Raw genomic sequence first — 27827 nt, forward strand, 5'->3', positions numbered from 1 at the left:
GCTGAGCGACGGCTCCGGCTCCTGCCCGATGCCAACAACCATGGGAGGTGTCTTAAATCCCCCCCCCCCCCCCCCCCAAATCCCTCCCTGAGTACACAGAATGTGGGATTTTTCCTTCCTTTTTTGTTGTTCGGTTTGGTTTTACTTACATTAAATACATCGGTAAATCGGCGGTTGAGCTCTGTTACCATGATTGTTATTTAAATGCAATGGAGGAGCTTTCTCACAGCGAAAAGAAGAGGGGGGAAAAAAAAAAAAATTATCAGAGAAGAAGCAGAAAATAAAAAAAGAAAGAGTGAGAAAAGCTGCAGTGTCCCCATTTGCTCCAGGGTTTTGGCCAGGAGGTGGCTGGGGCTGGCGGCGGCCGGGCGAGGGCCTCGGCGTCCCCAGCCCAAACACAAGTCGCCGGCGCGGGGGGGCTCCGCCAGCCGGACCCCAGCCCCCGAGAAGAGAGAACCATGGCCCGCGCCGCGGCACGAGGCTCGGCCGGCGCCGGGGACGTGAGGGACGCCAGGGTCTGGCTGCCCGCGGGCTCTGCCCCCGCGGTGGGGGGCTTCATACGAGAGGGGTCCCTCGGCCCCAGAGCCCCCCACCCTGCAAGCAGGGCCCCGGGGGGGCGCGGGAAGCCTGGCCTGACCCCAAGCCCCACGGAGGGAGGGGGGGGCTCCGGGCGGGTGCTGGCAGTGCCAGGATCGGGCCCTTGCTGCGGAGCAGGGACCCGCGGCCCAGGCGGTGCTGCCCTCCGCGGATGCGCTGCCGCTCCGGGGGGTCCCACAGTGGGGGGGGCCCCTGTGCTGCAGCACCCTGACCAGAGGCACCCGCACATGGCCCGGGGGTGCCACCTTCCTCCCCCTGGAGAGGGGGGGGGGTGTCTCCGTGAGGCCCCTTCGCTCCGCTCCTGGCACCGACCGACGGCGCCCGGCACCGTCCCGACTGCCCCGAGCGCAGCCACGACCGAGGGCTTCTCCAGCCGAGAAAGCTCCTTAGGGAAAGCAGAAACCAAACCACACCAGCGCGGCGCCCCGGCCGCCTCCGCCGCCCCGAGGGCTCGGACCCCACCGGACCCAAAGAATTAAAAAAAAAAAAAAAAACCAAGGTGCATCTCAACGGGACATTTCCAGGAGTAAAGTGCAAACCAGAGACAGCCCTCGCCGCCGCCGGCCGGGGCCAAACCGCGGAGCGAGAGGAGAAAGCGGCGGGTTCATCGCCGCCGGCGCGGCCGCTCGCGGCCAAGCGTGCCGGGATCACCGGAGGGACGGCGCTGGCGGGGCGGCCGCAGCCCTAACGCGCGGCAGCAAGGTGGGCGAAGGTGGAACGGTGGGGAAGGGTCGCTCGCGGTGGCTTCACGGCGATCGGTGCTGGGGGTCCGGCGGCCGCCCCGCTTCCCCCCTCCCCCTAGAAAGAGTCCCCAGGCACTTCCGATCCTCCAGCAAAAAAGGCCACCTAGGAAGAAATTAAGGACACTGCAGCTTTCCTCCCCCCGACAGCCAAACAGGAGAAACAGGAGGGGGGGGGGGGGGGGGAAGGAAAAAGAAATCCATGACAGACCCCCTGGGACAAATCCCGTGTTTTCCGGAGGTCTCTGGTTCCAGCCGGTTCGCCCCGACGTGAACCACGGAGGCCGATGCTGCCACCTCCTCGGGCCGCTCCCCGCCCCAGCTCGACGGGAGGGGGAAGGGGAGACGGGAGCGGGACCAGAGATTCACCAAAGCAGAGAGGAAGGCGGGAGAGGGAGGAAGATGGAGGGAGGAATCAGAATATTAGGTCGCTATTTGCACCTATAATACAAAGTGAAGAAGAGTTTGTTTTTTTGGAAGTTAAGTCCCCGGCTGATCTAGTTCCACTGCCTTCGGGATGGTGGTAACGGGTGTCTGGTGGTGGTTTTGAAGCATTAAAAAGTGCAGTTAGAGGGAGCTCTCGGGAGGGTTTTGGTTCAGACGGGTTTCTCGGTGTGCCGTTATGGAGGTGAGGTGTGGTGGACGGGGAGGGAGGTTATATCTTAGCTCTTCCTCTCGCGCGGGCGCTGGCGCAGGCTGCCCTTTAGTTGCTACAACACTGGCTCTTGTTCTGCTGGCTCTGCTCGTGCAGGTCCACGCCTCTGCTCCTGCCCGCCGCTCCGCTCGTGCTCTGGGGCTCGCTCTTTGGCAGCTTCTTGGCTGGAGAGGGAAGAAGGGTGAGATGGCGGCGATTGGAGCGGGACGGGGACCGTCCCTGCGGCACAGCCCCGCTGCGGCGGGCGGCGGGGCAGGCCGAGGCACCCGGCAGGACCCTGCCTCCGGCGCAGCGGAGGCCCTGAAGCCACCCCGGCCGCACCGGCAAGGCCCACGCGCCCGCCAGGCGCTTCCCCGGGGGCAAAGAGCGGTTTCCCTTCCAGCCGCTCTTGCGCCGAGCATCGGCTCCGCACGCCTCGGTGCTGAGCCCCGGCGGCAGCACAGCCCCTGCCGGGCCACGAGGAGCCGCGCTCACCGGAGGGCAGGACGGGCAGCGGCTCTGCTCGGCCTCCCAAAAAAACGTGGGGGGGGGAGCTGCAGCCCGGGCAGCCGCCCCCTCCGCCCACCCTCGCCCCCCGCCGCCCACCCTCGCCCCCCGCCGCTCCCGCGGCCTCACCGATGGCCAAGAAGAGGTCGTTCACATTCATCGCTGTCTTGGCCGACGTCTCCATGAACAATAGGCTGTTGTCGTCTGCGTAGGCCTGCGCCTCCTGGAAGAGCCACGAGCAGCTGGGTGAGGGTCCGGCAGCCGAAGCCCCGGCACCTCTCCCGCGGCAGCGCCGAGGGGGCACGGGGACGGGCGGGGGAGCTCACACCGGCCCGGAGGAGCCTCGGGCCGACACTTACTTCGTATTCCACCATGCGTTTGCTGGCCAGGTCAGCCTTGTTGCCCGCGAGGGCGATCACGATGCTGGGGCTGGCTTGTCTCTGCAGCTCCTTCACCCATGTCTTCGCCCGTGCAAACGTTTCCTAGGAGCAGAGGTGGGAACTCAAGGCTCGTCCCACCGCTGCGCTGCAAGGCCGGCGTCTTAGAGGGACCCCCGCCACGGCAAGAGCCGCCCCCGCCTCCCCGCGAGGAGGTGGCCCCCAGGAGACCCCCGCAGCCACGAGCGCCCCGAGCCGCGCAGGCCTTCGCTCCCGCGCGGTTTAACCGTGGCGCCTCGCGCCCGGCAGCCGAGGAGCGCGGAGAGGGTCCCCACCTGGTTGGTGATATCATAGACCACGATGGCGGCTTGGGCCCCCCGGTAGTACATCGGGGCCAGGCTGTGGTACCGCTCCTGGCCGGCCGTATCCCAGATCTCAAACTTCACCGTTGTGTCATCCAGGCAGACGGACTGTGTAAGGAACGCCGCTGGCGGGAGGAAAGACGGCGTTAGCATCGCGTCGGCCACCCCTGCTGCGGGCAGGTGCCCAACGGGCAGCGGGGAACCCCTCACACACCCCCAGCCCGGCCCCAGAAGGGATGGGGAGCTGGGTGCACCCCGGCCCCGCAGCCGGCTGGTGGAGGAGCCCGTTAGCCGAGCCCGTTAGTCACGTCGAGCCCAGCTTGCTGAGAAAAACTCCCGCCTGCTATGCGCGAGCAGCGTGGTTATCGGGGGATCGGCAAGGGCTCCCGCGCTGGCTGCAGCCCGGGGACAGCTGACACCCACCGAGGCGTCACCGCCCACCGCCGCCAGACCACAGGACGAGGCGTGGGGAGTGCGGCTAGAGCCTGCCGCGCAGGCAGAGTGCCTGGTCCACGCGCCGTGGCTGCAGGGCAAGGGCTCCGAGCCTGGCGGGGGCTCGTATTTAACGGGAAATAAAACCGGCGCAAGGCAAAGCCGTGGCGACGGGGCTGCGGGTGCCCCGCAGCGTCACTGGAGGGTGTGGAAGCACCCACGACGGGCGCCTCTCGCCGACTCACCGCCGATGGTGCTCTCCTGGTACTCGTGGAACTGGCCCTTGACGAAGCGCAGCACCAGGCTGGATTTCCCCACCGCCGACTCGCCCAGCAGCACCAGCTTGAACTGACAGATTTTACTGGCTTGGGACTGCCCGTTCGGCCTGGCGGCTCCTCGGCTGGTCATGGCCTGGGTGCTGCTGGCGCCGCGCGCCCTGCTAACCGGAGAGCCGGGAAGGCACCGAGGCGTCCGCGCGGGGCAGGGGCTGGGTGCAGGGTGCTGGCCTTCGACCCGCTCGGCTGTCCTGGAAGGAGGAGAGAGCCGTCGGCACGCTGAACGCACGCAGCGCAACGCCCCCGCGTCCCCCCGGGGCCGTACCACGTCCACGGAGACACACTCTGCCGAGCCTCGGCGGGGAAAACTCTGCTTGCCTCGAGCTAGAGCGCGCTCCTCCTTACGGGGTCTTTCCCCGGGGCCTCTCCCCAGGCGCCCCACTGCAGCCCGTGGCACAGACCCGCAGGCCACGGCTCCGCTCCCCGAGCCTCTGTTCCCAAGGGATTTCACAGAGCAGCAAATTGGTCGGTAGGAGCTAATCCCAGAGCCAGGCAGACGGGATCCCCGCGGCCGAGGAGGCTGGGAGTGAGTCAGCAGTCCTGCCAGCCCTCCCGCTCCCGGCAAGCGGCCCCGGGCCGGGACAGGCCGCGCCGCCGGGGACGAGGAGCCGGGGCAGCGGGGAAGGGGCGGCAGGAGAGCGGCTCCGGGCCTGGCGCGCTCTTGTTTATGCAGCAGCCGGGGAGATGCCACAACAGCTCCAGCTGCCTCCCCGCCAGCCGGCCGGGAGGAGGGGTTGGACACAAACTCCCCAGCTCTGCCTTAAAGTTCCTCAGCCCTGGTTTGGGTTTTCCCCCCGGGTTTTGCTTTGTTTTCCATGCTGGACACAAGCGGCAGGGGTCTGACAGAGCCGCTTGGGCTGGGGGCGCAGACCGCAGCCCCCTCCCGGATAAAGCATCGCCGCAGGCAGCCGCTCGCGTGCCCCACCGGAAAGCGGGAGAAAGCAGGATTCGTGTTTTTCTTTAGGCGCTAATCTCCCTCTCCCTGGTCACGCTCCAGTCCCAAGGTTGCGGGGCCGCAGCAGAGATTTATCTGTGCCGGCGAGGCCAGGCAGGCAACGGGACGAGGATCGCGGAGACCAGAACCAACAAGCGGGAAGTTGTTTGTTGCCAGTTCCCCTTCCCCATCTGCCCGAAGACATAAGCAGGGCTAAAGCCGGACAAGCCCGGCAGGAAACGCTCGCTAACCGCAGCGCCCGCGCGGCACGGACCCCGGCCCAGCCACCCCCGGACCCCTCCAGGAGAAGGGGGATCGCCCTCGCCTTCCCCAAGGCACAGCAAAACCCTGGGAACACAAACTCATCGCCCAGGCACAGGGAACGCTGCCTCCCGCCTCCAGCGCCGCTCGGGAGAGGGACGGCTCAGCAACGGCCTCGGCAGCGTCCCGAGCACGGCTCGGCACGGCCCGCTGGGAAGCGGCCGGTGCAGCCCCGGCTGCCAGACTCCTGCCAGTTCGCTTTGGTTTCATCCAGAAAGGCATCGGGAGAGCTCAGGCAGGATGAGGCCGGGCATGGATGAAGTCCAGGATGGCTCCAGCCAAGCGTTACTCTCACGAGCTTAGAGGCAGGGCTGAAGATTTTACAAGTATTTTAACTATTCTGAGCAGAAATCCTCATCCCGGCAGCAACGCAGCCCACGAGGAGGCCGGGGCAGAGAGCAGGACCCGCTCCGGCAGCACCGGGGCACGGTGCTCGCTTCGGCTCCAGCCACCCTCGAACCCCAAAGCGCAGGGGGAGTCCCCCTGCATCCCACCAGGACGGGCCGCCGCGGCTGGGGAACGCGGAGGGACCGGCTCCCCGCCTGCAGCTCGGCCTTCCTCTGCCGGCGAGATCAGCTCCTTCCCCTGCAAACATCATCGAGCTCCAAAGCAACTGCCGCTGGAATCCGCTCTGGGAACAGACCCGCCTCGCCCTCTCCAAGCCTGGTCTCGCTCCCCTTCGCCCGCTCAGCCCGGCCGGTCCCTTCCGCAGGCCGGGAGCGACCGCCTTGGTCCCAAGCCAGCCGCAAGCACCGCAGCCCTGCTCCCTCCGCCCTCGGGGCCACTTCCCTGCGGAAAGCTGCTCTTCTCCCGCCCTGCGCTGCATCCCAGTGCGATTTCGGCAGCAGCCCAGGCTCCTCGCGAGTGCAGAGGTCGAGGGCACTCGCAGACCCCGGCCGCAGCCCCGTCACACGGGGCAGCAGCTCAGCCCGCGGGGACTCGGCACCGCCACACTGCTAGACCTCCACCGCCCGCTCGCCGGGGATTCACGCCGCCAGGTCTCGTCGTCCCACTCTGCAGCTTCAGCTGGAGCTGCGCGGCGAGCGCCCAGAATAGATCCTCTGCTTATTTATAAGGGAGGAGCTGCCAGGCAGCCGCAGCTGCCGGCGAAGGGCTCCAGCTCGGGGGGGGACTGTCCTTCCTCACCGGCTCCGGCGCAGGTGAGCGGCGAGGCCCCGCTGGACTGGGACCCCCGACCGCAGGGAGCGGCAGCGGCCTCGCTGGGCACCCGGCCTCACACCGCACCTCTCCGCTGGCAGCCATTCGGCGCAAACCCCAAGTCGCCTTTTCCAGGACCTCAGGAGCCGCACGGCCCCCAGATCCTGGCCGTCTGTGGACCCCCGGCATCGCGTGGGTCTCTTCATCCTCCTCCTCCTCCTCCAGACAGCGAGGTGGGAGCTGCCTCCACGCTGCTCAGGTGGGTGCTCCGGGGAGAGCTCTGTGTTGGAGTGAGCTCCCGGGCAAAGCCATCGCTGTCCCACGAAGCCATCGGCGGCTGGGAGCGCTCCGGGGTTTGCTGGAGAAACAGCCCCGAGGCTTCGGCTGCTCTCACCTGAGCCGCCGGCGTCTGGGGCTGGACGGCTCTGTCCTCGCCCCCCTCGCTCGGCAGGACCCCAGGCACGGCGGCCGGTCCTGGAAGGAGCCGCTTCTGCCCAGGAGCTGCTTCAGGACACTGAAAGCACAGCGGCCGTCAAATCCCACCTGCACCAGGGCTCCTCCGAGGGATTAAGGAAGATAGAGCCACTCCGACTCCACGTCCCTCAGGCGAACCAGGGCTTCAGGGCACCAACAGATCCACAGACCCCCGAGACAGCCAGATCTTCGCACTCAAACACCGCCACGCCAGGTGAAAAGTTGACCATACGTCGATCTATAGAAGTCGGCAGCTATTTTTGGCGCGCTTTCGTGTCATCAGCAATTACTGTTAGCTGCTGGTTGAGCAAGATCCACGGTGCGACACAGCAAGCACCAGCAGCCACGAGCAGGGCTACAAAACCTGCTGGGATGAACCCGCTCCTCCCCTGCCGCGGCGGCAGAGGCTTTCCCTGGCCGAGGGCTGCGCCCACGCCGGCGGCACCAAATGGGTCAGCCGGTGCCCGGAGAGGTTCAGGGAGTTCAAGGCCGCCTCGCTCCATCTCCTCCAAAACGCCATTCCCAAGCAGGATCCCAAATGCTCCCGCAGCCTCGCCGGGATGCGGCGTTTGGAGGCAGCGTCTCACCCGCCTGCCCGCGCCGCCGGGACTGCCGAGCCCCGCGGCTGAGCGCGCCCAGGGCCGCGCCGGCTGAACCGCGCTCGGGAGAAGGGGGCATCCTTCGCAGGGGAGGGTTGCAACAGCCCGTCTGGGCTAACTGCTTTCCTGTTGCCAGAGATACTTTTCCTATGTCCCAATCGCGCTCGAGCAACCACCCAGAGGCGCGCGGGGGCTCGGCCCGCCGCGGATTCGCCCAGCCAGTGCCGGGGGACTTGTGGTTACGGAGGGAGCCTGGCCTTTGCCGCGCAGGCAGGCAGCCCGTGCCGATGGAGCTCCGGCTTGAGGAGCAAAGCTGCGGCGGCACGTGCCAGCGAGCATCGTGCGAAGCAGCTCCCGTCGGCAGGCGTCCCCCCTTAACGAAACGTTCAGATCTTGCGACTCAGCCAGCTCCGATGGCTCGGGGACGCGAGGGTGTCGGCGAGCTCCCACCGAGGACGGTGGAGGCCCGGCTCTCCCGCACGGCACGTAACGCCTGCCGGTTACAGCGGCCGGACTCGAGCCATCGCACGGCAGAGCCGGTTCACAGCTCTGGTCAAGGGATGGGCTCCGGCCCCGCTTGGCCGCACGCCATCCCCCCACGCCTCACCGGTGTCACACCCGCGATAGCACCGACGCGCGCTCAAGGCCACCCCGGCAAAGCTTCCCGTCCTCCCAGGAGGGATCCAGGCTCCGCTCCGGCGCCGAGCCGCCGCTCGCTGCAGGTGCCCGGCACAAACAACGAGTCCCGCGCAGACTCGAGGGATCCAGCCCAGCCCAACGCCCGCGGCCGGGGGTCCGGGGCCGGCGCTGCCGCAGGAGATGCCCTGTGGAAGAGCAGCCCAGCGGGTGGCTTCTCAGAGAGCAGCCTAGCATTTATTGATCCGCTCTTCCACGACAGCGCCGGGTCCCTCCATCTTGCACCGATTTGGGCAGCTCCCGCCCTGTGCCAGCGGGTTCGGCGCCGGCTCAGGCAGCCCTGACCCAGACCCATGAGCTGGGGACGCTCGCCCCTCCTTCCTCAGGGTGGCCAAAGCCGCGGCCCAGGAGCCCAAGCCCACGGCCCGGTCGGCGCCTCCGAGGAGGCGGATTTCCTTCGAGCCAGGAGAGGCTCAGGAAGCCAAAGCTCCAGGCGAAAGCGCATGGGAATCCCCAATTCTGGGAGAGCCGCGGCTCCACAGCGGGTCCGGTGCAGGAATAGGTGGGAAAGTTGGCAACAGGGCAGACGTGCAGCCCGCAGGGAGGCGCGGGAGCCGGGCACCCCTCGTGGGGAGCCGGGGCCTCCCCCGCTCACCCGGACGCTCACGGAGCCTCGCACACCCAGCGGGACGGCTCGGCCGCGCCGGGCAGGAGCCGGTGCCGCTCCGCGGGGATCTCCTGGCGCCCGTGTCCGTGGTTCACCCCCCGGCCCCAGCTGCGGCGAGCGGCTGATTTTACACCGGGGCCTGGCACGGGCCCGCACCGGGGAGGAACGGCAGCACGACGGCAAACACCGGGGGCCCCCGGGGCACCGGGACCCCGCAGCCCGAGGGTTCTGCTCCAGCACCGCGCTGGGCGCCGATGGGTGACACGGGGGAGCCCCCTCCGCCGGGGCGGGGGGGAGCCCGGCCGCACCAGCTCCCTCTCCGCGGCCCGGGGGAGCCCCCGCTGCGGTCCCGCGGCGGGCGGGGGGGGACACGGACCCCCGGGGGGGGGGGCGATGGGCAGCGCGGGGCCCCGGGTGACCCCACGGCCGCCGCCCCGGGGCACGGGGGGGGGGGCAAACACCCCGCAACGGGCAGCGGCCGCCGCCGCCCCCCGGGACGGGACTGCGGCCGCCGGCGGCTCCGGGGGCGGCCGAGCCGGGGGGTGCCGGCGCTCCAGGCGCCCCCGCCCGGAGGGGTGACCCCGGCCCCCCCCCGGCGCCCCGCAGCCCCGGGGGGCCCCCGCCGCCCCCGCCTGGGGCGGTCCCGACCCCCCCTCCCCGCCGGCCTCCGCCCCCCCGGGGCCCCGGCCCGGCCCCAGCACCGCCACCGCCCCAGGCCTCCCGCGGCCCGCGGGGCCCCGCGCCCCCGGGACCCTCCCCAAGGGCCCCCGGAGCCCCTCCCCGGCCGCCCCCGGCTCCCGCGGCCGCCGCCCCCGGCCCGGCCCCCCGGTACCTCGGCGCGCGGCCCGGCCCGGCCCTCCCGTCGCGGCCCCCGAGCGCACAAACAGCGGCTCAACCAAACCCTCCTGGCGCGGGCGGGATTAAGGGGCGGCTCCGCCAATCGGCGGCGCGCAGCTGGAGTGGCGGGCACGCCTCTTCCTCTGGGCTGGACCAATGGGAGAGGCGGGGAGAGCGTCACCGCCCCGCCCCGCGTAAGTAAGCCAATCGGCGGCGGCGAGAGGGCGGATGGGCAGTGGCCCGGCCAATAGGAGCGACGAGAGCGGCCGGCTAATGGTAGGCGGGAACGTCATAAAGGAGGCGAGGCTTGGGGTGAGTGACGGGGCGTGAGGCCAACAGGAAGCGCCGCCGCGCGAGGGGCGGCAACAACAACAAATAAGGTGACCTAAGGGGGCGGACCCCCACGGCCGCAGGACCCAATGGGAACGCAGGACGCTGCGGCATCGCCCAATTACGGGGCAGAACGAGCCCGGGCCGGCCAACCCGAGGCCAGCGGCGCGACGAGTGACGCGGGCGCGGGGCGGTGCCTGACGGCCAATCACAGGAGGCGCTGCCCATGATTGACAGCCCGGCGGGGCAGCGGCGGGGCCGGCGCTGGGGCCGTGACCTCTGACCCCGCTCCCCCCCCACGGCGGCGGCTCCGCCTGCGCGGCTGCGGCGGCGCCCTCGCCTGGGGGCGGGGCCAGGCCCGGCCAATAGCGGCGCTCCAGAGCGGAGGTAGGCGGGGCCATGCAAGGGCGTGGCGGAGGGGGCGAGGCCTGGCTGCCGGTGGGCGTGGCCAGGGGCGGGGCGGGGCCGCGGGGCTCCCATGGGGACGCATGGCTGGGGGGGGGGGGGGGCGGGCTATAGGGGCCCTATAGCGGCACCTATAGGGGCCGGGGGGGGGGGCCGGCAGCCACGGGGGCCTCGGGGCGGGGCGGGGGGGGCCCGGGCGCCACTGGGGGGGGCCTGGGCGGGGGGGGGGGGGGGGCCTCACGGGCAGGGGCAGCTATAGAGGGGGTGAAGGGGCCGTATGGGGGGGACAGGGGCCGTATGGGGGAGACAGGGGCCGTATGGGGGTGAAGGGGCCGTATGGGGGGGGACAGGGGACGTATGGGGGTGAAGGGGCCGTATGGGGGGACACAGGGGCCGTATGGGGGGGACAGGGGACGTATGGGGGGACACAGGGGCTGTATGGGGGTGAAGGGGCCGTATGGGGGGGACAGGGGCCGTATGGGGGGGACAGGGGCCGTATGGGGGGACCCGCTCCCCCGCACAGGCGCCACAGACAGCGTTCAGCGTTCGGTACGAAATTGCAGAAGTTACAAAAGTCGCGAAGAAACCGCGGGGGGGGGGAGGGGAGGGGGGGGGTCACCGGGGCGGGAGGGGAGGGGTCCCATGATCCCCCCCGGGGCAATGACGCCTTCCCGGCCCCGTGGGACGGGGGGGGGGCCCCGCCAGTGCCGTCCCGGTGCGGTGAGGAGGAGGAGGGTGGGGATGAAGGTGTCCCCCCCCCGTGCCAGTCCTGGCCCCCCCCCGGCGGGGCCGTAAGTGCCGAAAGTCCCGGGGGGGGGGGGGGGATGGACACGACCCCGGGGGGGGGGCGGCGGGGAGGCGCGGGGGTCCCGAGCCCCCGGGGACGGGGGCTCCTTTGGGGAGGGGGCTGAGGAGGCAGCCCCCCCCCCCCCCCCGCCGTCCCGAGCCCCCGCGAGCGCGGGGGCCGCTCAGAGCCGCAGGTGGGGCACGGCCCGGGTGACGTCGCGGAAGAAGGGGTGACCCAGCGCCGCCTTGGCCGAGATCCGCTTGTTGGGGTCGTAGTGCAGCATTTGCTGGGGGAGCAGAGGGGCGGCGGTGAGGGGGGGTCCCCATCGCCCCCCCCGCCCCCCCCAGCCCCTCGCTCACCGCCAGCAGCTTCCGTCCCTCCTCGTCCAGCGGCGGCACCACCTTGCCGAAGTCCTGCCGGGCCCACTTGGGGAAGCTGGGCTTGTAGTCGGGCATGGCGGTGACGCCGGGCCAGGCCGCCTCGTCCGGCGTCCCCAGCGTGCGGAAGATGCGGAAGAGCTGGTCGATCTCCGAGTCCCCGGGGAACAGCGCGCGCCGGGTGATCTGGGCGCGGCGGGGGGAGAACGGGGGCGTCAGGGGGCCGGGGACCCCCAAAGCGCCCCGCGACGGGGTCCCAGCCCGGGGGGGCCGGGTCGCGCCCCGCCGCGTCCTGCCCTTTCCGAGGCAAAGGCCCGCGGCGGGCGGGGGGGGCCCCCACCCCGTGAGCTCTCACGCCGGCCCCTCGTGACCATCCCCGCGGTGGGAACGGGCCCCGGTCTCCCCGGGGAGCGCCGGGCGCCGCCGTCGGCCGCATGACGCGGATGCCGGGGGGGGGTGTCTCACATGACGGCCCCCTCCCCGCGCCCACAAAGCCCCTTTATTCCCCGGGCGCTGCGGCGGGCGTCAGCCCCGCGCCCGGTGACGTCAGGGCTGCGCCCCGGGGAGCCGCGGCGTCACCGCGATGGGACGGGGAGAGGCCGCCCGGCAGAACCCGGGCGCGCCCCGATGCGGGGGGACCCCGGCGTCGCCCCCCCACCCATCGCCCCGCGGGCACCCACCATCTCCGCAAAGATGCAGCCCAAGCTCCAGATGTCGACGGCCGTCGAGTAGTACTTGCAGCCCAGCAGGATCTCGGGGGCGCGGTACCAGAGGGTCACCACCTGCCGCGGCGGGGAGGGGACGCCATGGGCGCCGGGTGCCCCCAAACCCGCCCCCAGCGCCCTCCGGGCCCCCCCCGGCGCCCACCTCGTGGGTGTAGGTGCGCACGGGCACCCCGAAGGCGCGGGCCAGGCCGAAGTCGGCCAGTTTGATGGCGCCGTCGGCGTTGATGAGCAGGTTCTGGGGCTTGAGGTCGCGGTGCAGCACGCGGTGCGCGTGGCAGAAGGCCAGGCCCTGCAGCAGCTGGAACAGGTAGCTCTGCGGGGAGCGGGGGGCTCAGCGGGGCCGGGACCCCCCGGCGGGGCCCCCCCCGCCACCGCGGTCCCCCCGCACCTTGATGAGGGGCAGGGCGATGCCGCTGAGGGAGGACGAGTCCATGAACTTCTTCAGGTCCTGGTGCAGGAACTCGAAGACCAGGTAGAGCTTGTTCTCCGTGTGGATCACGTCCAGCAGCCTGGGGGAGCGGGCACCGCCTGGGCCGGCGCCGCGGGGCGCCCCACGGACACAGGGGGCCCGTGGCCACAGCTCCCCACGGCCACGGGGCCGCCCACGGCCACGGGGGTCCCCACAGACACAGCTCCCCACGGCCACGGGGCCGCCCACAGCCACGGGGGTCCTCACGGCCATGGGGCAACCCACAGCCACGGGGGTCCCCACAGACACAGCTCCCCACGGCCACGGGGCCGCCCACGGCCACGGGGGTCCCCACAGACACAGCTCCCCACGGCCACGGGGCCGCCCACAGCCACGGGGGTCCTCACGGCCATGGGGCAACCCACAGCCACGGTTCCCCATGGCCACGGGGTAACCCATGGCCACAGCTCCCCACAGCCATGGGGGTCCCCACGGCCACAGCTCTGGCTCCCCACAGGGGTCCCCGTGGCCACAGCTCCCCACGGACACGGGGCAACCCACAGACATGGGGGGTCCCCACGGACACGGGGCCACCCACGGACACGGGGGTCCTCACAGACACAGCTCCCCACGGACACAGGGGTCCTCACGGCCACGGGGCAACCCACAGCCACGGCTCCCCACAGCCACAGGGCAACCCACGGCCACGGCTACCCACAGCCATGGGGGTCCCCACGGCCACGGCTCCCCACGGCCACGGGGGTCCCCACGGCCACAGCTCCCCACGGCCACAGGGCTGCCCACGGGCACGGGGGTCCCCATGGCCCCGGTGCCACCGGGGCCGCGGCAGAGCTGCGGGGCCCCGCAGAGCCCCCCCCGCCCGTGGGGTCCCCCTGCCCCCCGGTCCCCCCCCCCCGGTCCCCCCCCGGCCCCCGCTCACTTGACGATGTTGGGGTGGTTGAGCTCCTTCAGCAGGGAGATCTCCCGGATGGCCGTGCTGGGGACGCCCTCGGTCTCCCTGCGGGGGAGGCGGGTGAGCCCCGGGCCCGGTGCCCCCCGCCGCCCCCCGGTGCCCCCCCGGTGCCCCCGGCCCCGCTCACGTGTCCAGGCGGATCTTCTTCAGCGCCACCACCTCCCCCGTCACCTTGTTCCGGGCCTTGTACACGACGCCGTAGGTGCCCTCCCCGATCTTCTCCACCTTCTGGAAGTTCTCCATGGGGGGGCCCGGGGGGACCGGAGAGCGGCCCCGGGGGGGACCGGGGCCAGGCCCCGGGCGGGGGGGGGCGGTTCCGGGGCGGCCCCCGGGAGGGGGCGGGGTCCCGGGGGGATCCCGGGGGGGGAGGGGCGGGGTCCCGGGGGGATCCCGGGGGGCGGGGGAGGGGGGGGGTCCCGGGCGCGCGCGCGGCGGGCGGAACGATCGCGGCCGCCGCTTCCCCCCGCGCGCAACAACGTTACGGCGGCCCCGCCCGCGCCGCTTCCCGCCTTCCGCTGGCCACGCCCCCCGCGCCGCCCCATTGGCCCGGCTCGCCGTGACGTAGCCGGCGGCGCGGGAGATCCCTTAAAGGGACAGGGGCGAGCGGAGGAGGCCCCGCGCGGGGCGGTGCCGGGGGTCGCTCTCGCCCCCGGTGGCTGCGGGGGGAACGGGAACGGGAACGGGAACGGGAACGGGAACGGGGCCGCGGCTGGGGCCGGGCCGGGCCGGGCCGGGCCCCGCCGCCCTTCGGGCCCGTCCCCACCCGGGGCGGGGGGGGGGGGGTCCTGGCTCACCGGGGCCGGGCACCGGAGGGACCCTCAGGGGCTCGGAATCGGCCCCAGGGCGGGGGTGGAGGGGGCAAAACCGGGGGGGGACGCGGGGCTCTGCGGGCGCCCCCCCCCCCCCCCCGCACACGGAGTCCCACGGGCACGGTCCCGCACAAGCACCCCCCGCCCACGGAGCCGCACACGGGGCACGGGTGGGAGCCCCCCGGGGGGGCGGCTGGGGGCAGCCCCCAGCAGGGAGGGAGCGGGGTCCCTGCGTGGGTACGGGGTCGGGGTCCCCCCGTGCGCGGGCGCCACCGCGCTCCCCCTGCCTGTGCAGGGTGGGGGTCCCCGTCCGTGCCGGGGTCCCCCCATGTACGTGCAGCATCGGGACCCCCCCCCGGTGTGGGGGGATCGGGGTCCCCCCGCCTGTGCCCCCCGTCCTGTGCGCGAGCGTGGCCCGGGCTCGGCGCGTGGCGGGTCCCCGGCCGTGGCCAGCGCGTGGGACCAAATCCCTGGCCCTGGGGCCACCGGGACGGTGCCGGGATGGGGGGCAGCACCCCACATTCCCCTCCCGGAGCCGGGGGGGTCCCTACCTCCCCCAAGAAGCACCCCACGAGTCTCCCACCCACCCAGGAGCGTGTGACCGGGCCTGACCGGAGGCCGCACACACGTGAACACACGTGTCCCCACGCAACTCAACTGGGGGGGGCCCGGTTCCCCCCCTTTCTGGGGTGGGACTATGCAAACGAGAGCCCCTTCATATCCCCCCGGCCCCGGCCCCTTCGCCTCTCTGCCCCGGCGGTGCCCGAACGCGGCGGGGAGACGAGGACGTGGGACCATGCGGGTGCACGGGGCGATCGCGGTGTTGGGGACCCTCTTGGTCTTGGCTACGGCTCAGCGTCGTAAGTTGGGGTTGGGGGGTCCTGGGTGAGGGGGGGTCCGGGCATCAGAGCCCGACACGGGAGCAGGCGGGATGGTCTCTGCCTGCTCTGCTGCCCCCCGGCTCCCGCGAGCCCCCTCGCCGGCCGGGACCATCCCCAGGGATTACGGGGTTCACCGGTGGGAGCAGAGCCCCCCTTTCAACGCCAAATCACGCAGGGAGTAGGATTAGACCCACCCATGGCTGGGAGCTGCTGGGAGGCCCCGGGGGGCTCATGGTGGGGTCCCCATCCCTCTGCGGGATGGGGGGGGGGAACGACCTACAGCCCTGTGGGGTGGGATGTGGGGGTCCCCAGCCCCCTGTGCAAGGGGGGATATGGGGGACCTATAGCCCTACATGAGCGGCGTGAGGTGTGGGGGTCCCCAGCCCTCTGTGCGGATGCTGTAAATGGGGGGGACCCCCATGCTGCCTGCAAACGGGGGGCACCCACGTCCATCTGTAAACAGGGGACCCTCATCCGTCTGTGGGCGAGGGGACACGGAGGGGACCCGGCAGCCCCCTGAGAGTGGGCGAACACGGGGGGACCCAACAGCCCCCTGCGAACTGGGGGACACGGGGGGACCCGGCGGCCCCGTGAGCGGGGGCCGTGGGGAAATCGCTCACCCCGTCCTGCCCGGGGCTGCCAGCGCCGGCTCAGCTGAGAGTCACATGAAACGGCTTTGGGCAGCGCTCGGCGCCATGTGATGGGCTTTGCCCCGCACGCGCCTCCGCCCGAGCCCCTCACGTGGCCCCCGGGGTCCCCGAGGGTCCCCGCAGTCGGGGGGACCCGGCGGGAGGCCCCGTGACGGCGCCAGCGCAACCCCGGGGCCCTCCCCGCGGGGTCGGGGCGGTCGGTGGCCACCCCACGCGGGTGCTCTGGGTGCCACACGCGCCCTCTCGCCCTTCTCCCGCAGGAGCCGGTGGCCGCAGCCGTGGCCAGAGGCAGCCCTGGAGCGGGCGGCCGGCGCCGTTCCGGAGCTGGGACGCGGGGCTGTACCAGCCGTGGCAGGAGGGGACGTCGCGGCAGCGGGACTGCTGGCGAGGTGGGTGCCGGCACGGGCGCCGGGGACCACGCCGGCCCTCGGCACCGTCCCTGAGCCGCTGTCCCCGTGCCTGGCAGGCGGCGACATCTCCTTCGACATCAGCAATGACGGCCCCACCATGTCGGGTGCCAAGGCCACCTTCTCCATCTCCCTCCGCTTCCCCAGCACCCAGGCGGTGCTGCCCGACGGCCGCGTCGTCTGGAGCCAGAACTGCACCGTCAACGGTCAGCGCCCGCCCAAACCCCCCCGGCCCCCGGCCCCGCGCCCCCCTCACCCTCTGCTCCCCGCAGGCACCCGCGTCGCCCAGGGCGAGCCCGTCTTCCCGGAGCAGCCGGCCGAGGGGGCGGACGGCGTCTTCCCCGACGGGCAGCCGTTTCCCCCCGGCACCAAGGACAAGCGTGGAAAATTCGTCTACGTCTGGTGGACGTGGGGTGAGGCCGGCACCGACCCTCGCCGGGGCCCGGGGGTCCCCGAGGCGGCGCCTGACCCCCCCGTCCCGCAGGGCGCTACTGGCAGGTGGTGGACGGCGCCGCGTCCCAGCTGACGGTGGACACGGCCGGGGTGCCCCTGGGCTCCTACACCATGGAGGTGGTCATCTACCACTACCGCAGCCTCCAGAAGTTCATCCCCATCGGCCGCGCCAGCACCCGGTTCAGCATCACGGGTGGGTGCCGGGGCCGGGGGTGGCAGGGGAGCCCGGTGGGGGCCGGCGAGCTGACGGTGCCCCGCGTCCCCCCCCCCCCAGACCAGGTGCCCTTCGCGGTGGACATGGTGCAGGTGAACAGCGCGGCGGACGGCGACGGGCGCTTCGTGCGTAACCGTGCCGTGGCCTTCACCGTGCGGCTGCACGACCCCAGCCGCTACCTGCAAGACGCCGACATCTCCTACTCCTGGGACTTCGGGGACCGGAGCGGGACCCTCATCTCCCGCAGCGCCACCGTCACCCACACCTACCTGGAGGCCGGGTCCTTCGCCGCCCGCCTGGTGCTGCAGGCCGCCATCCCCCTCACCCCCTGCAGCACCTCGGTGTCCCCCGTCACGGACCCCACCACCAGGTCCCCGCCGTCGGAGGGGCCCACGGCGACCGCTGGCACCACGCCAAGCAGCGCCGGGGCACCCAGCACCGGTAAGGGAGCACGGAGCTGCCCCCCTCCCGCGGGTGCCGGCTGCCCGGGGGTCCCAGGGGTGCCCCCTTCCCCGGGGTGCCCCCTCCATCGTTGCTCTGCCCACTGAACCCGCAGCCTCCGGCTCGCCGGTGGAGCCCACGGGGGGATCGGCGGCCGTGTCCTCGGACTCTGCTGTCACCGAGGCCGTCCTCCTGGCACTCAGCACCCCGGCAGATGCTGCCGGCAGAGCCGCGGGTACTGACCCCACTGCCGTCTCCACTGCGGCATCCGTGGACCCCCTGCTCCCCACCTTGGTGGCCCCGACCGGGGACGCGCTGGGCACCTCGGCCCCCGCCGCCACGGAGGGAACGGTGGCTGCAGGTGGGTGCTTCCCGCGGGGCAGGGGGTGACGGGCCGCGTCTGGGCACTCCCCGCGGGCTCCGTGCCCCCTCGCCCTTCCCCGGCCTCTGCCCTGCCTCCTGCTTCTCCTGCAGATGCGGCGACCGCTGGAGCCACGGCCGGAGCCACAGCCGGAGCCACAGCTGCAGCTGGAGCCACGGTTGATGCCACGGCTGGAGCCACAGATGCAGCTGGAGCCACGGCGGGAGCCACAGCTGGAGCCACAGCTGGATCGCTGGTTGAAGCCACAGCTGGAGCAACAGTGGGAGCAACCGCAGGAGCCACGGCTGTGTCCCTTGCTGCTGCCACAGCTGGAGCCACAGCTGGAGCAACCGCGGGAGCCACGGCTGTGTCCCTTGCTGCTGCCACAGCTGGAGCCACAGCTGGAGCCACAGCTGCCCCTGACGGCACCGCCGAGCCGCTGGTGCTGGTGAAGCGCCAGGCGCCGGCCGACGAGCCCACCGGCTGCATCCTGTACCGCTACGGCACCTTCTCCACCCAGCTCAACATCGTCCGTGAGTGCCGGGCCGGGGAGCCCGGGGGGCCCGGGGGGGCCGGGGGGCCGAGCCCGCTCCGACACCGCGTCCCGTTGCAGAGGGGATCGAGAGCGTGGCCATCGTGCAGGTGGTGCCGGTGGTGCCGGAGGGCAGCGAGAGCAGCGTGGAGCTGACGGTGACGTGCGAGGGGAGGTGAGGGCAGCCGGCGCAGCGGCGGTGGCCTGGGGACGGGGACGGGATGGGGACCAGGCGCTGGGGGGTCCGCGGAGGTCTGACCCCCGCCCGCAGCCTGCCCGAGGAGGTGTGCACCGTGGTGGCGGACGCCGAGTGCCAGACGGCGCAGATGCAGACCTGCTCGGCCGTGACGCCGGCCCCCGGCTGCCAGCTCGTCCTGCGCCAGGACTTCAACCAGTCCGGCCTCTACTGCCTCAACGTCTCCTTGGCCAACGGCAACAGCCTGGCCGTGGCCAGCACCCGCGTCACCGTCGGAGGTGGGAGCGGGGCCGGGCGGGGGCCGGGCGGGGGTCCCGGGGAACCGGGGGGTGCTGAGCCGCCTCTGCCCGCAGGCGCTGCCCCGGCTGCCGGCAGGACCACGCTCTTCGTGGGGCTGGTGCTCATCGCCGCCGCCCTGGGCACCGCCGCCTACACCTACAGGTCAGGCTGGGCGGGGGGACACGGTGGCGTGGGGGGGACACTGCGGCACCGGGGGTGCACCCTGACCTGGGGGCCGCCGGCGCGGGCGCTAACCCTCTTGCCGTCATGTCTCTGCCCCGCAGGCGCGTGAAGTACAGCCCGCTGCTGGCCGCGGCCCCCCCGGCCCCCCGGCCCCGCGGCTGGCTGCCCCCCGGCTCTACCCTCCGCCTCCTGCTGCACCAGGCCTTCGGGGGGGCCCCCAGCGGCGAGAGCAGCCCCCTGCTCCACGCCAACACCGTCTAGGGCCCCCCGCCCCGCGCCGCCCCCCGCCTGGCCCGAGCCCCCAGGAGCTGGGGGCCGCCGGGCTGGGGGACGCGTGGCCCCGGTCTCGCCGCCGCCGCCATTAAAGGCTCAGCTCAGCCGGTGCCTCCGCCTGTTTGTGTGTCTTGGGGGGCGGGGGGCCGGGGCACCCGCGTCCCGCTGGGGGGCCGGGGCTGAGCCCCCCGGTCGGCACAGCCAGCGCCCGTCTCATCACCGGCTTTATTTCTGCAAGAGGCACTTGAAATGGGGGGGGGGGCAGTAATAAATAGGGTGGGGGTCCCGGTGGGGCGGGGGGCTCCGGCCACCGCGGCACGCACGGGGGGGCCTCGCGCAGCCCACCACCACCCTGGCACGGCGCCCGCGGGCTCCGAGCACCCCTGGGCGCGGGGGGGGCACGGCTGCCGCCCGCCGCTGCCGGGGACACACGGGGGGTTTGGTCCGTGTCCCCTGCCTGGGCGCAGCTCGGGGGGTCCCCCTCGGCCCCTCACGCCTCGGGGGGCCCCTTCTTGAGGCCGAAGAAGCTGGAGGAGCGCGGCGGCGCGGCCATGAGCATCGGCGTCTGGTTCTTGTGGGTGATCTTGATCTGCAAGAGAAGAGGCCGGGGCTGGGGGGGCCGGGGGGGCCCCAACACCCTGGGGGGTCCCCGAGGTGCTCGGCGAGGGCAGGGGGCCGCCGGCACCCCGGGGCCGGGAGGGGCGGGGGTCCCCGTACCGTGCAGGGCGGCTGCATCCAGGGCTCCCCGTCGATCTGCATGGGCAGGGGCTTCAGCGTCCTGCAGAAAAACCCCAGAACCCCCTCCCCGGCTCAGTCGGCGCCGCGGCCCGGCCCCCCCGGCCCCCGGCCCCCCGCTCACCGCAGGGTGATCTCGGAGCAGGTCGCCAGCCGCTTGCCCGCGCTCTTCAGCCCGGTGTAGATCTGCCCCATCTCCAGCACCCCCTCCAGCCCCACCACCTCCAGCCGCCGGTCGCTCAGGTCTGGGGGGCAGAGGCGGGGGTCAGGGCGGGGCGGGGGGGGCCGAGGAAGGAGGCGGGGGGGGGTCCCACGCACCCTGCACGCAGGTCTTGAGGGTCTCGGCGTCGGTGATGGCCGGGGGCTGCCCGGCGCCCGCTGCCCTCCTCGCCTCCCCCAGCGCCCGCTTGGTCTCGCCCCAGAGGTTGGAGCCTCCGTGCATGCTGGGGATGTTCAGCACCGCCAGCCCCGCCAGGGCCCCGCTCAGGTCCAGGGGGGTCCCGCAGCACTGGGGGGGGACGCGCGGGCACGTCAGGGCACGGCGGGCAGCCCCGGCCCCCCCGGGACGGGGGACCCCTCACCTCCACGCTCAGGCACTCCTTCAGCTTCTTGCAGGTGGCGAAGATGGTCTCGGAGGTGGCGAACTCGAGGTACCACAGCTTGTTCTTCATCCTGGGGGGGGGACGCGGCGTGAGGGGCCGGGGGGACGCGGGGGGACGCGGGGGGACGGCCCCGTCCCCCACCCACCTGCTGTTGAACTTCTCCGGGTACTTCTCCCGCATGACGTGGAAGCGGTGGGCGATGGAGGCGTCCTGGGGGGGGGGTGGTGGAGGGGGGGTGAGGCCCTGGGGGGCGATGTGCCCCCCGCCCCGCCGCCCCCTCGCCCCACGCACCACCCCGATGGAGAAGTAGTTGTTGATGATCTCGTAGGGCACCGGGTCCCCCGCGGCCGCCGGGTCCTCGGGCAGCACCTGCAGCCGCCATCGGTCCATCTGCACCAGGCTGCCGCCCTCCAGCTCCCGCAGGATCTTCACCAGGTCCTCCCCGGCGTAGCCTGCGGGGGGGGGGCCGTGGGACGGGGCGGGGGGCCCGGGGCTGCCTGCGCCCCCCAGCCCTGCCCCACTCACCCCCGCCCCAGCGCAGGCAGCGGGCCAGGTCGTTGCCGGTCCCCAGGGGCAGCACGGCCACGGGGGGCCGGCGGGGCAGGTTGGCTTTATCTGCAAGGAGAGGGGGGGTCAGGGGGCTTGGGGGGGGCCTGCGCCCCCCGGGGGGGTGGGCAGCACCCACCGATGGCGTCCAGGATCCAGCCCACGGTGCCGTCCCCGCCGCACACCAGGATCCGAAAATCTGGCACGTCCCGGAAGAAATTGAGCCTGGGAGGGAGAAGGGGGGGGGGGGGGGGTCAGGGCAGGATCGGGCCCCCCCGGGCACCCCGCTGCCCCCCGGCCCCGCTCACCCGGGCGTGGGTCCTCCCTGCTGCAGGTTATAAACCTGCCGGGGGTTGAGCAGATACTGGAACTTCCGCAGCACCCTGGGGGGAGAGGGGAGCTGGGGGTCCCGCGGGGCCGCCGGAACGAGCCCCCCGGCCCCCCCGGGACCCCCCCGGGACCCCCCCGGCCCCCCCAAGCCCCCCTTACCTCTCCCCCTGCTTCCCTCCGCTCTTGGGGTTGACGAAGACGAGGAGCGGGTGGGTGTCGGGGACGGGGCTGACCTGCGGGGTGGGGGGTGAGGGCTGCGCCCCGGCCCCCGGGGACGCGGGGGGACATGGGGAGATGCGGGGGGATGAGGGGGGATGCGGGGGGACGCGGGGAGATGAGGGGGACGCGGGGAGATGAGGGGGGATGCGGGAGGATGTGGGGGTCGTGGGGAGATGCGGGGGGGATGCAGGGGGATGCGGGGGGACACGGGGAGATGTGGGGAGATGCGGGGGGACGTGGGGGGACATGGGGAGATGCGGGGGGATGCGGAGGGATGCAGGGGGACACGGGGGGATGCAGGGAGATGCGGGGAGACGTGGGGGGACGCAGGGGGACGCGGGGAGATGCGGGGGGCCGCAGGGGGCCGCGGGGGGCCGCGGCTCACCCGCAGCGCCTGGCCCTCCGGGGTGGTGAAGAACTGCGGCGTCTCCTCCACCGGCGTCCCGCTGCCGTCCCTCTGGCTGTCCTGCCTCTCCTGCGGGCACCGGCGGCCCCCCCGGCTCAGGGGGGCCCGGGGGGGGCAGCCTCCCCGCAGGGGGGCCCGGCAGCACCCGGGGGACCCCCAGGACCCCACTCACCAGCAGGACGGGGTAGATGGCGGCGGGGGGCAGGACGTGGTCCCGCAGGACCCCGCAGTCGCAGGCGGGGGGCACGAGGGGCTGGCATTCCTCGTGGATCTGGGGGCGGAGGGGGGTGAGGGCGGCCGGGGGGCGGCGGGGGCCCCCCCGGGGCTGCACCCACCTTCAGGTGGCACCAGACGCAGTGCAGCCCCGTCAGGCTCTGGAAGCTCTTGATCTTCTTCTGGCACTTGCCGCACTTGCTGGCCTCGCAGCCGCCCTTCACCCAGACGTGGGCCTGGACCTGCGCACAGGCCCCCGGCGTCACCCCCCGCGTCACCCGCGTCACCCCCCGCGTCACCCCCAGGGTGGGGGCCGGGGGCGCTCGGACACTGGGGTCCCCCCTGTGCGGGGTGGGTGGGGTGGACAGATGGGTGGGGAGGGTGGATGGACGGGTGGACGGACGGACAAATGCATGACGGACGGATGCACAGCTTGACAGAGGAGCAGACTGACGGACAGACGGACGCACGGACAGACGGACGCACGGACAAGCCGCCGGGCGGCAGGAGGTGGCTGGGTGGGTGGGCAGGCAGGTGGAGCGACAGGCACGTGGGCAGAAGGACGGGGCGGTCAGACAGACAGACGGGTGGACGGGCGGATGGACAGAGAGGTGGACGGCCGGGCAGGCGGGTAGGTGGACAGACGGGCGGTCAGACAGATAGGCGGACGGGCGGACAGACAGATGGACGGTCAGACAGATGGGCAGGCGGGCGGGCAGACGGACAGAGGGGCGGACAGCCGGGCAGGCGGGTGGGTAGACAGATGGACGGTCAGACAGACGGGTGGACGGGCGGGTGGACAGACGGACGGTCGGACAGACGGGTGGTCGGACAGACGGACGGTCGGACAGACGGACGGCCACTCACGCCGGCCTCCCTGCGGGACTTGGCGTAGGTGCTGATGCAGCTGGGCGGGGCCCGGCGGGCGCAGCGCTCGTGGACCGTGAACTTGCAGACTGGGATGGGTGGGGCAGGGGCGGGGCTCAGCCCGGGCCCCACCCACACCCCCCCGACCAATCACATCACCACCACGTCCAGCCGGCCAGCCAATGGCAGCCCACCCTCACAGCTCATTGGCTGGCTTTGAGGAGGGTGGGGCTTACGCACCGACCGCGCCCATGTGGGTGGGGCAGGGCGGGGCTTCCCCGCAGCTGGAGGGGGCGGAGCCTCCTGCAACAGCTGGATCCGGAGCATCCCCGCCCTGTGCCCACCACCGCAGCCCCGTCCCCACCGCAGCCCCGTGCCCGTCCCGTCCCATCCCTGTCCCCATCCCGTTGCCATCCCTGTCCCCGTCCCCATCCCCATCCCATTGCCATCCCTGTCCCCGTCCTGTCCCCACCCCTGTCCCATCCCTGTCCCCACCCCTGTCCCCAGCCCCATCCCTGTCCCATCCCCACCGCATCCCTGTCCCATCCCCATCCCATTGCCATCCCTGTCCCCATCCCGTCCCCACCCCGTCCCATCCCTGTCCCCACCCCTGTCCCTGGCCCCATCCCTGTCCCATCCCCACCCCTGTCCCATCCCTGTCCCCACCCCTGTCCCCAGCCCCATCCCTGTCCCATCCCCACCGCATCCCTGTCCCATCCCCATCCCATTGCCATCCCTGTCCCCATCCCGTCCCCACCCCTGTCCCATCCCTGTCCCCACCCCTGTCCCCAGCCCCATCCCTGTCCCATCCCCACCGCATCCCTGTCCCTGTCCCGTCCCCACCCCTGTCCCATCCCTGTCCCCACCCCGTCCCATCCCCATCCCGTTGCCACCCCGTCCCCATCCTGTTGCCATCCCTGTCCCCATCCCTGTCCCCATCCCGTTGCCATCCTTGTCCCCATCCCATTGCCATCCCATCCCCATCCCTGTCCCCACCCCTGTCCCATCCCCATCCCATTGCCATCCCTGTCCCATCCCCGTCCCCATCCTGTTGCCATCCCTGTCCCCACCCTTGTCCCATCCCCATCCCTGTCCCCACCCCTGTCCCATCCCCATCCCATTGCCATCCCTGTCCCATCCCTGTCCCCGTCCCGTCCCCATCCCTGTCCCATCCCCATCCCGTTGCCTTCCCTGTCCCCATCCTGTTCCCACCCCTGTCCCATCCCCATCCCGTTGCCATCCCTGTCCCATCCCCGTCCCCATCCCGTTGCCTTCCCTGTCCCTGTCCCGTTGCCATCCCCGTCCCCATCCCTGTCCCACCCCCATCCCCATCCCTGTCCCATCCCCATCCCGTCCCCATCCCTGTCCCATCCCCATCCCCGTCCCGTCCCCATCCCCATCCCGTCCCCACCCCGTCCCCATCCCTGTCCCACCCCCATCCCGTCCCCATCCCTGTCCCACCCCCATCCCCATCCCTGTCCCACCCCCATCCCTGTCCCACCCCCGTCCCCATCCCGTCCCCGTCCCCGCTCACAGGTGCAGCACAGCCCCTGCTTGCGCAGCCCCACCAGCAGCGTCTCGCACACGTTGCAGTACGCGGGGCGGTTGAAGTGCTTCAGGCGCCACATGTGCTGCCCGTCGTCCTTCATGTGCTGGGGGACGGGGGACGGGCTCAGGGGGGCCCGGCGCGGCGGGGGGGGCCCGGCGCGGCGGCACCCCGGCACTCACCACCTCCAGCCCCAGCAGCACCAGCAGCGGGATGTTGGTGACCCCCCCGCGGAGCCACTCGGCCAGCGACACCGTCCCGCTGCCGTCGTAGTCGATCTCCCGCATCATCTCCTGCAGGATCTGGGGGGGGACGCGGGGCTCAGGGGGGGGCGCGGGGCTGGGGGGGGGGCAGCCCCCCGCCACCCCGGTGCCCCAGCTCCGCTCACCGGCTTCAGCTCCGTCACGTCCCAGTCCAGGTACTGGGCCACGCGCATCATCTGGGTGATGATCCGATCCACCTCCTGGGGGGAGAGCGTCAGCGCGGGGCGGGGTCCCGCCGCAGCCCCCCCTCCCCGCTGCTCACCGAGCTGTCCAGGAGCCCGTTCCCGTCCTTGTCGTACAGCTTGAAGGTGACTGCGGGGGGACAGCGGGGTGCGGTGACGCCGGCGGCTCCCGGGGACCCCCGAGCCCCCCCGAGCCCCCCCACTCACACTCCAGCTTGTCCTCGGGGCGTCCCCCCTCCAGCAGCGAGAAGTAGCAGGAGACGTCGTTAATGCAGACGAGGTCGCTGCCTGCGGGGAGAGACCCCCGTGAGACCCCCGGGGCGCCCCGGCCCCCCCGGCCCCCCGGCCCCCCTCACCGGCCCCGCTGCCCGGCGGCCCCGCGGCCCCACTCTGGAAGGAGGCGAAGAGGTGGCGGCAGAGCGGCTCGGGGACGTCGTCCGCCTCCAGGTAACTGCGCAGGAACAGCGTAAACCCCTCGAAGTCGACGCACTGCGGGGGGGGGGGCACAGTCGGGATGGGGGGGCCCGGGCGCAGCCCCCCGCGTCGGGGCCGTCCCGGGGAGACGGGGGTGCCGGGGCCTCACCTCGCCCTGGCGGTGCTGCGACAGGGCCCCGCCGCTGTAGAAATCCCGCAGCACGTCCTGCACCTTCCTGCTGCTGTCTGCGGGCAGAGGCGCCGGCGAGGACGCTCCGGTGCGTGCACGCGCGCGCGACCCCCGTCCCGACGTGCGACCCCCGTCCCGACACGCGTGCACGCGGGCAAGCTTGTGCCGGCACGCGGGTGAGGCTGCCGTGTCGGGCGCGCACATGCGTGCAAAGCTGCTGCAGAGCGTGCCCGTGCATGCAAGGCCACCCCAGTGCGTGCGGACGCGTGCAAGGCCAGCCCCGTGCGTGCAAAGCCACCGTCACGCATGCCCACGCGTGCAAGGCCACCCCCACATGTGCACACGGGGGTGTGAGGCTGCCCCCGTGCACGCACACGCATGCAAAGCCACCCCCACGCGTGGACACAGGCATGGGAGGGCACCTCATGCATGCATACATGCATGCACACACATGTACAGCCACCCCACGCATGCACACAGGCGTGTGAAGCCACCCCCATGCATGCACACGTGTGCACAGCCACCCCACACATGCACACGCGTGCAGAGCCACTGCACGCATGCACACAGGTGCGTGAGACCACCTCATGCATGCGTACATGCATGCACATGCATGTACGGCCACTCCACGCATGCACACAGACATGCGAGGCTGACCCCACGCATGCACACGCGTGCACAGCCACCCCACGCATGCACACAGCCACGTGAGGCTGACCCCACGCATGCACACGCGTGCACAGCCACCCCACGCATGCACACAGCCACGTGAAGCCACCCCACGCATGCACACGCGTGCACAGCCACCCCACGCATGCACACAGCCACGTGAAGCCACCCCACGCATGCACACGCGTGCACAGCCACCCCCAAACGCCCCCGCAGGCAGGCGAGGCCACCCCCGCGCACGCACACGCGTGCACGCAGATGTGTCAACCCGCTCCCGTGCACACGCGTGTACGGGCGCACACGGGGCCCCCAGGCGCGCGCGTGCGTCCCCCAACACTCACAGTCCAGGTACTTCTGCAGCTGGGCAAACTCCTGGGGGCTAAGGGTGGCCCAGTCCGGGCTCTCCTCCATGGCTGCCTGACGCTGCCTGCAGGCAGGAGCTGCGACACGGGGACGCCCACGACGTTGCGACGGGGGACGGGAAAGGGGGTGCGTTGGGGGCGTTCGCCCCCAACGCACCCCCTTTCCCGTCCCCCGTCGCAGCCAGGACGCGGGCGCCCCGCTGCCCGCGCAAATTCCGGGCGCAACCGGCAGCGCCGTTCGCCCCGGGGCCGCACACGCCAACGTCACGCGTGTACGGCCCCGCCGTGGGTTGAGCTTTGAACCCCAGACAGGGAACGGCGCCCGGTTTTGGGGGGGGGGAAGCACCCATGGGTGGCGGTGGGGTCTCCATCCCTCTGGGCACCCCACGGGTGGGACCCCCCCATGGGTGGGACCCCCCCCCCGGTGCTGCCGCTGCTCGGTGGACGCCCGCGGGGACACGGTGGCGGCTCGGGGGGGGGCGGGGGGGGACACGGGGACGCTGCCACCCCCGTGGGAGCCCCACGGGGCTGAGTCACGTCGGGATCGGGACCCGCCCAGCCCCACGCCCCGGTGGCGGCGGGGGGGGGGGGGAACCGGAACCGGGAGCAGCACCGGGCCCCCCCCCCCCCGTGCTGCCCCGGGACCGGGGGGCACGAAGCCCCCCCCCCCCCGGTTTGACGGGGACCCCGTGGCAGCGGCACCGGTAGCGGTGGCCCCGTCCCTGCGCCGGGGCATCCCCGGTGCCTCTTCCTTCCCCTTCCCGGCCCCGGTGCTCCCATCCCGCCGGACCCCCCCGGCCCCGCTCCCCGGCCCCGCTCCCGGCCGGTACCTGGCGCGTCCCGCGGCGGCTGCTCGGGGCCCGGCCCCGTGACATCACGGCCCGGCGGGGCGGGGGCGGCACCGGCCGCACGTGCCGCCGGGGGGGGGGGGGGGAAGGGGGGGCGGCACCCGCGAGCGCTGCCTGCTCCTGCCCTGCCCGCAGCCCTG

General features: G+C 72.7%; 4 protein-coding genes across 9 annotated transcripts; 1 reads left to right on the top strand and 3 right to left on the bottom strand.

Moving 5' to 3' along the window:
• Positions 1 to 174: 174 nt before the first annotated feature.
• Positions 175 to 9691, bottom strand: RAB5B (RAB5B, member RAS oncogene family). 3 transcript variants are annotated; one of them, XR_014230427.1, is made up of 7 exons: positions 4250 to 4740; positions 3895 to 4175; positions 3191 to 3342; positions 2838 to 2960; positions 2608 to 2701; positions 1549 to 2156; positions 175 to 1443 (listed from the first exon to the last, which is right to left on the bottom strand). XR_014230427.1 is itself a non-coding variant. In XM_082332685.1 (6 exons), the coding sequence occupies exons 2-6, from the start codon at positions 4055 to 4057 to the stop codon at positions 2041 to 2043; spliced, it is 648 nt and encodes a 215-aa protein (XP_082188811.1). In that variant the 5' UTR covers positions 4058 to 4175; positions 9606 to 9691; the 3' UTR covers positions 175 to 2040. The 3 variants fall into 3 exon arrangements, 2 of the variants coding, with proteins under 2 accessions (XP_082188811.1, XP_082188810.1); XM_082332685.1 differs by lacking the exon at positions 4250 to 4740 and adding an exon at positions 9606 to 9691 and having other exon boundaries at positions 175 to 2156; XM_082332684.1 differs by having other exon boundaries at positions 175 to 2156.
• Positions 9692 to 11280: 1589 nt separating this feature from the next.
• On the bottom strand, positions 11281 to 13897 carry CDK2 (cyclin dependent kinase 2). 2 transcript variants are annotated; one of them, XM_082332667.1, is made up of 7 exons: positions 13744 to 13897; positions 13584 to 13661; positions 12623 to 12743; positions 12377 to 12547; positions 12190 to 12291; positions 11492 to 11695; positions 11281 to 11418 (listed from the first exon to the last, which is right to left on the bottom strand). In XM_082332667.1, exons 1-7 carry the CDS (start codon positions 13857 to 13859, stop codon positions 11314 to 11316), a joined length of 897 nt encoding a protein of 298 aa, XP_082188793.1. In that variant the 5' UTR covers positions 13860 to 13897; the 3' UTR covers positions 11281 to 11313. The 2 variants fall into 2 exon arrangements, with proteins under 2 accessions (XP_082188793.1, XP_082188792.1); XM_082332666.1 differs by lacking the exons at positions 13584 to 13661; positions 13744 to 13897 and having other exon boundaries at positions 12623 to 13516.
• A 1324-nt stretch (positions 13898 to 15221) lies between these two features.
• Positions 15222 to 19283, top strand: PMEL (premelanosome protein; the record flags this gene model as incomplete). Its single annotated transcript, XM_082332243.1, has 12 exons — positions 15222 to 15285; positions 16217 to 16345; positions 16423 to 16569; positions 16636 to 16776; positions 16848 to 17009; positions 17091 to 17504; positions 17587 to 17706; positions 17946 to 18365; positions 18446 to 18539; positions 18636 to 18838; positions 18914 to 19001; positions 19124 to 19283. 12 exons carry the CDS (start codon positions 15222 to 15224, stop codon positions 19281 to 19283), a joined length of 2142 nt encoding a protein of 713 aa, XP_082188369.1.
• Positions 19284 to 19648: 365 nt separating this feature from the next.
• DGKA (diacylglycerol kinase alpha) lies at positions 19649 to 27752 on the bottom strand. 3 transcript variants are annotated; one of them, XM_082332626.1, is made up of 24 exons: positions 27670 to 27752; positions 26819 to 26917; positions 25788 to 25864; positions 25561 to 25655; positions 25412 to 25492; positions 25285 to 25334; positions 25148 to 25222; positions 24942 to 25061; positions 24748 to 24865; positions 23214 to 23302; positions 22469 to 22588; positions 22306 to 22404; positions 22113 to 22202; positions 21668 to 21741; positions 21487 to 21561; positions 21318 to 21403; positions 21158 to 21247; positions 20924 to 21058; positions 20778 to 20842; positions 20612 to 20702; positions 20349 to 20538; positions 20155 to 20275; positions 20013 to 20048; positions 19649 to 19884 (listed from the first exon to the last, which is right to left on the bottom strand). In XM_082332626.1, the coding sequence occupies exons 1-24, from the start codon at positions 27712 to 27714 to the stop codon at positions 19786 to 19788; spliced, it is 2220 nt and encodes a 739-aa protein (XP_082188752.1). In that variant the 5' UTR covers positions 27715 to 27752; the 3' UTR covers positions 19649 to 19785. The 3 variants fall into 3 exon arrangements, with proteins under 3 accessions (XP_082188752.1, XP_082188750.1, XP_082188751.1); XM_082332624.1 differs by having other exon boundaries at positions 20013 to 20073; positions 20924 to 21084; XM_082332625.1 differs by having other exon boundaries at positions 20013 to 20073; positions 20924 to 21084; positions 25561 to 25693.
• Between the last annotated feature and the right edge of the window lie 75 nt (positions 27753 to 27827).

The sequence above is a fragment of the Platalea leucorodia genome (assembly GCF_965183815.1).
Source record: "Platalea leucorodia genome assembly, chromosome: 23".
NCBI lineage: Eukaryota > Metazoa > Chordata > Aves > Pelecaniformes > Threskiornithidae > Platalea > Platalea leucorodia.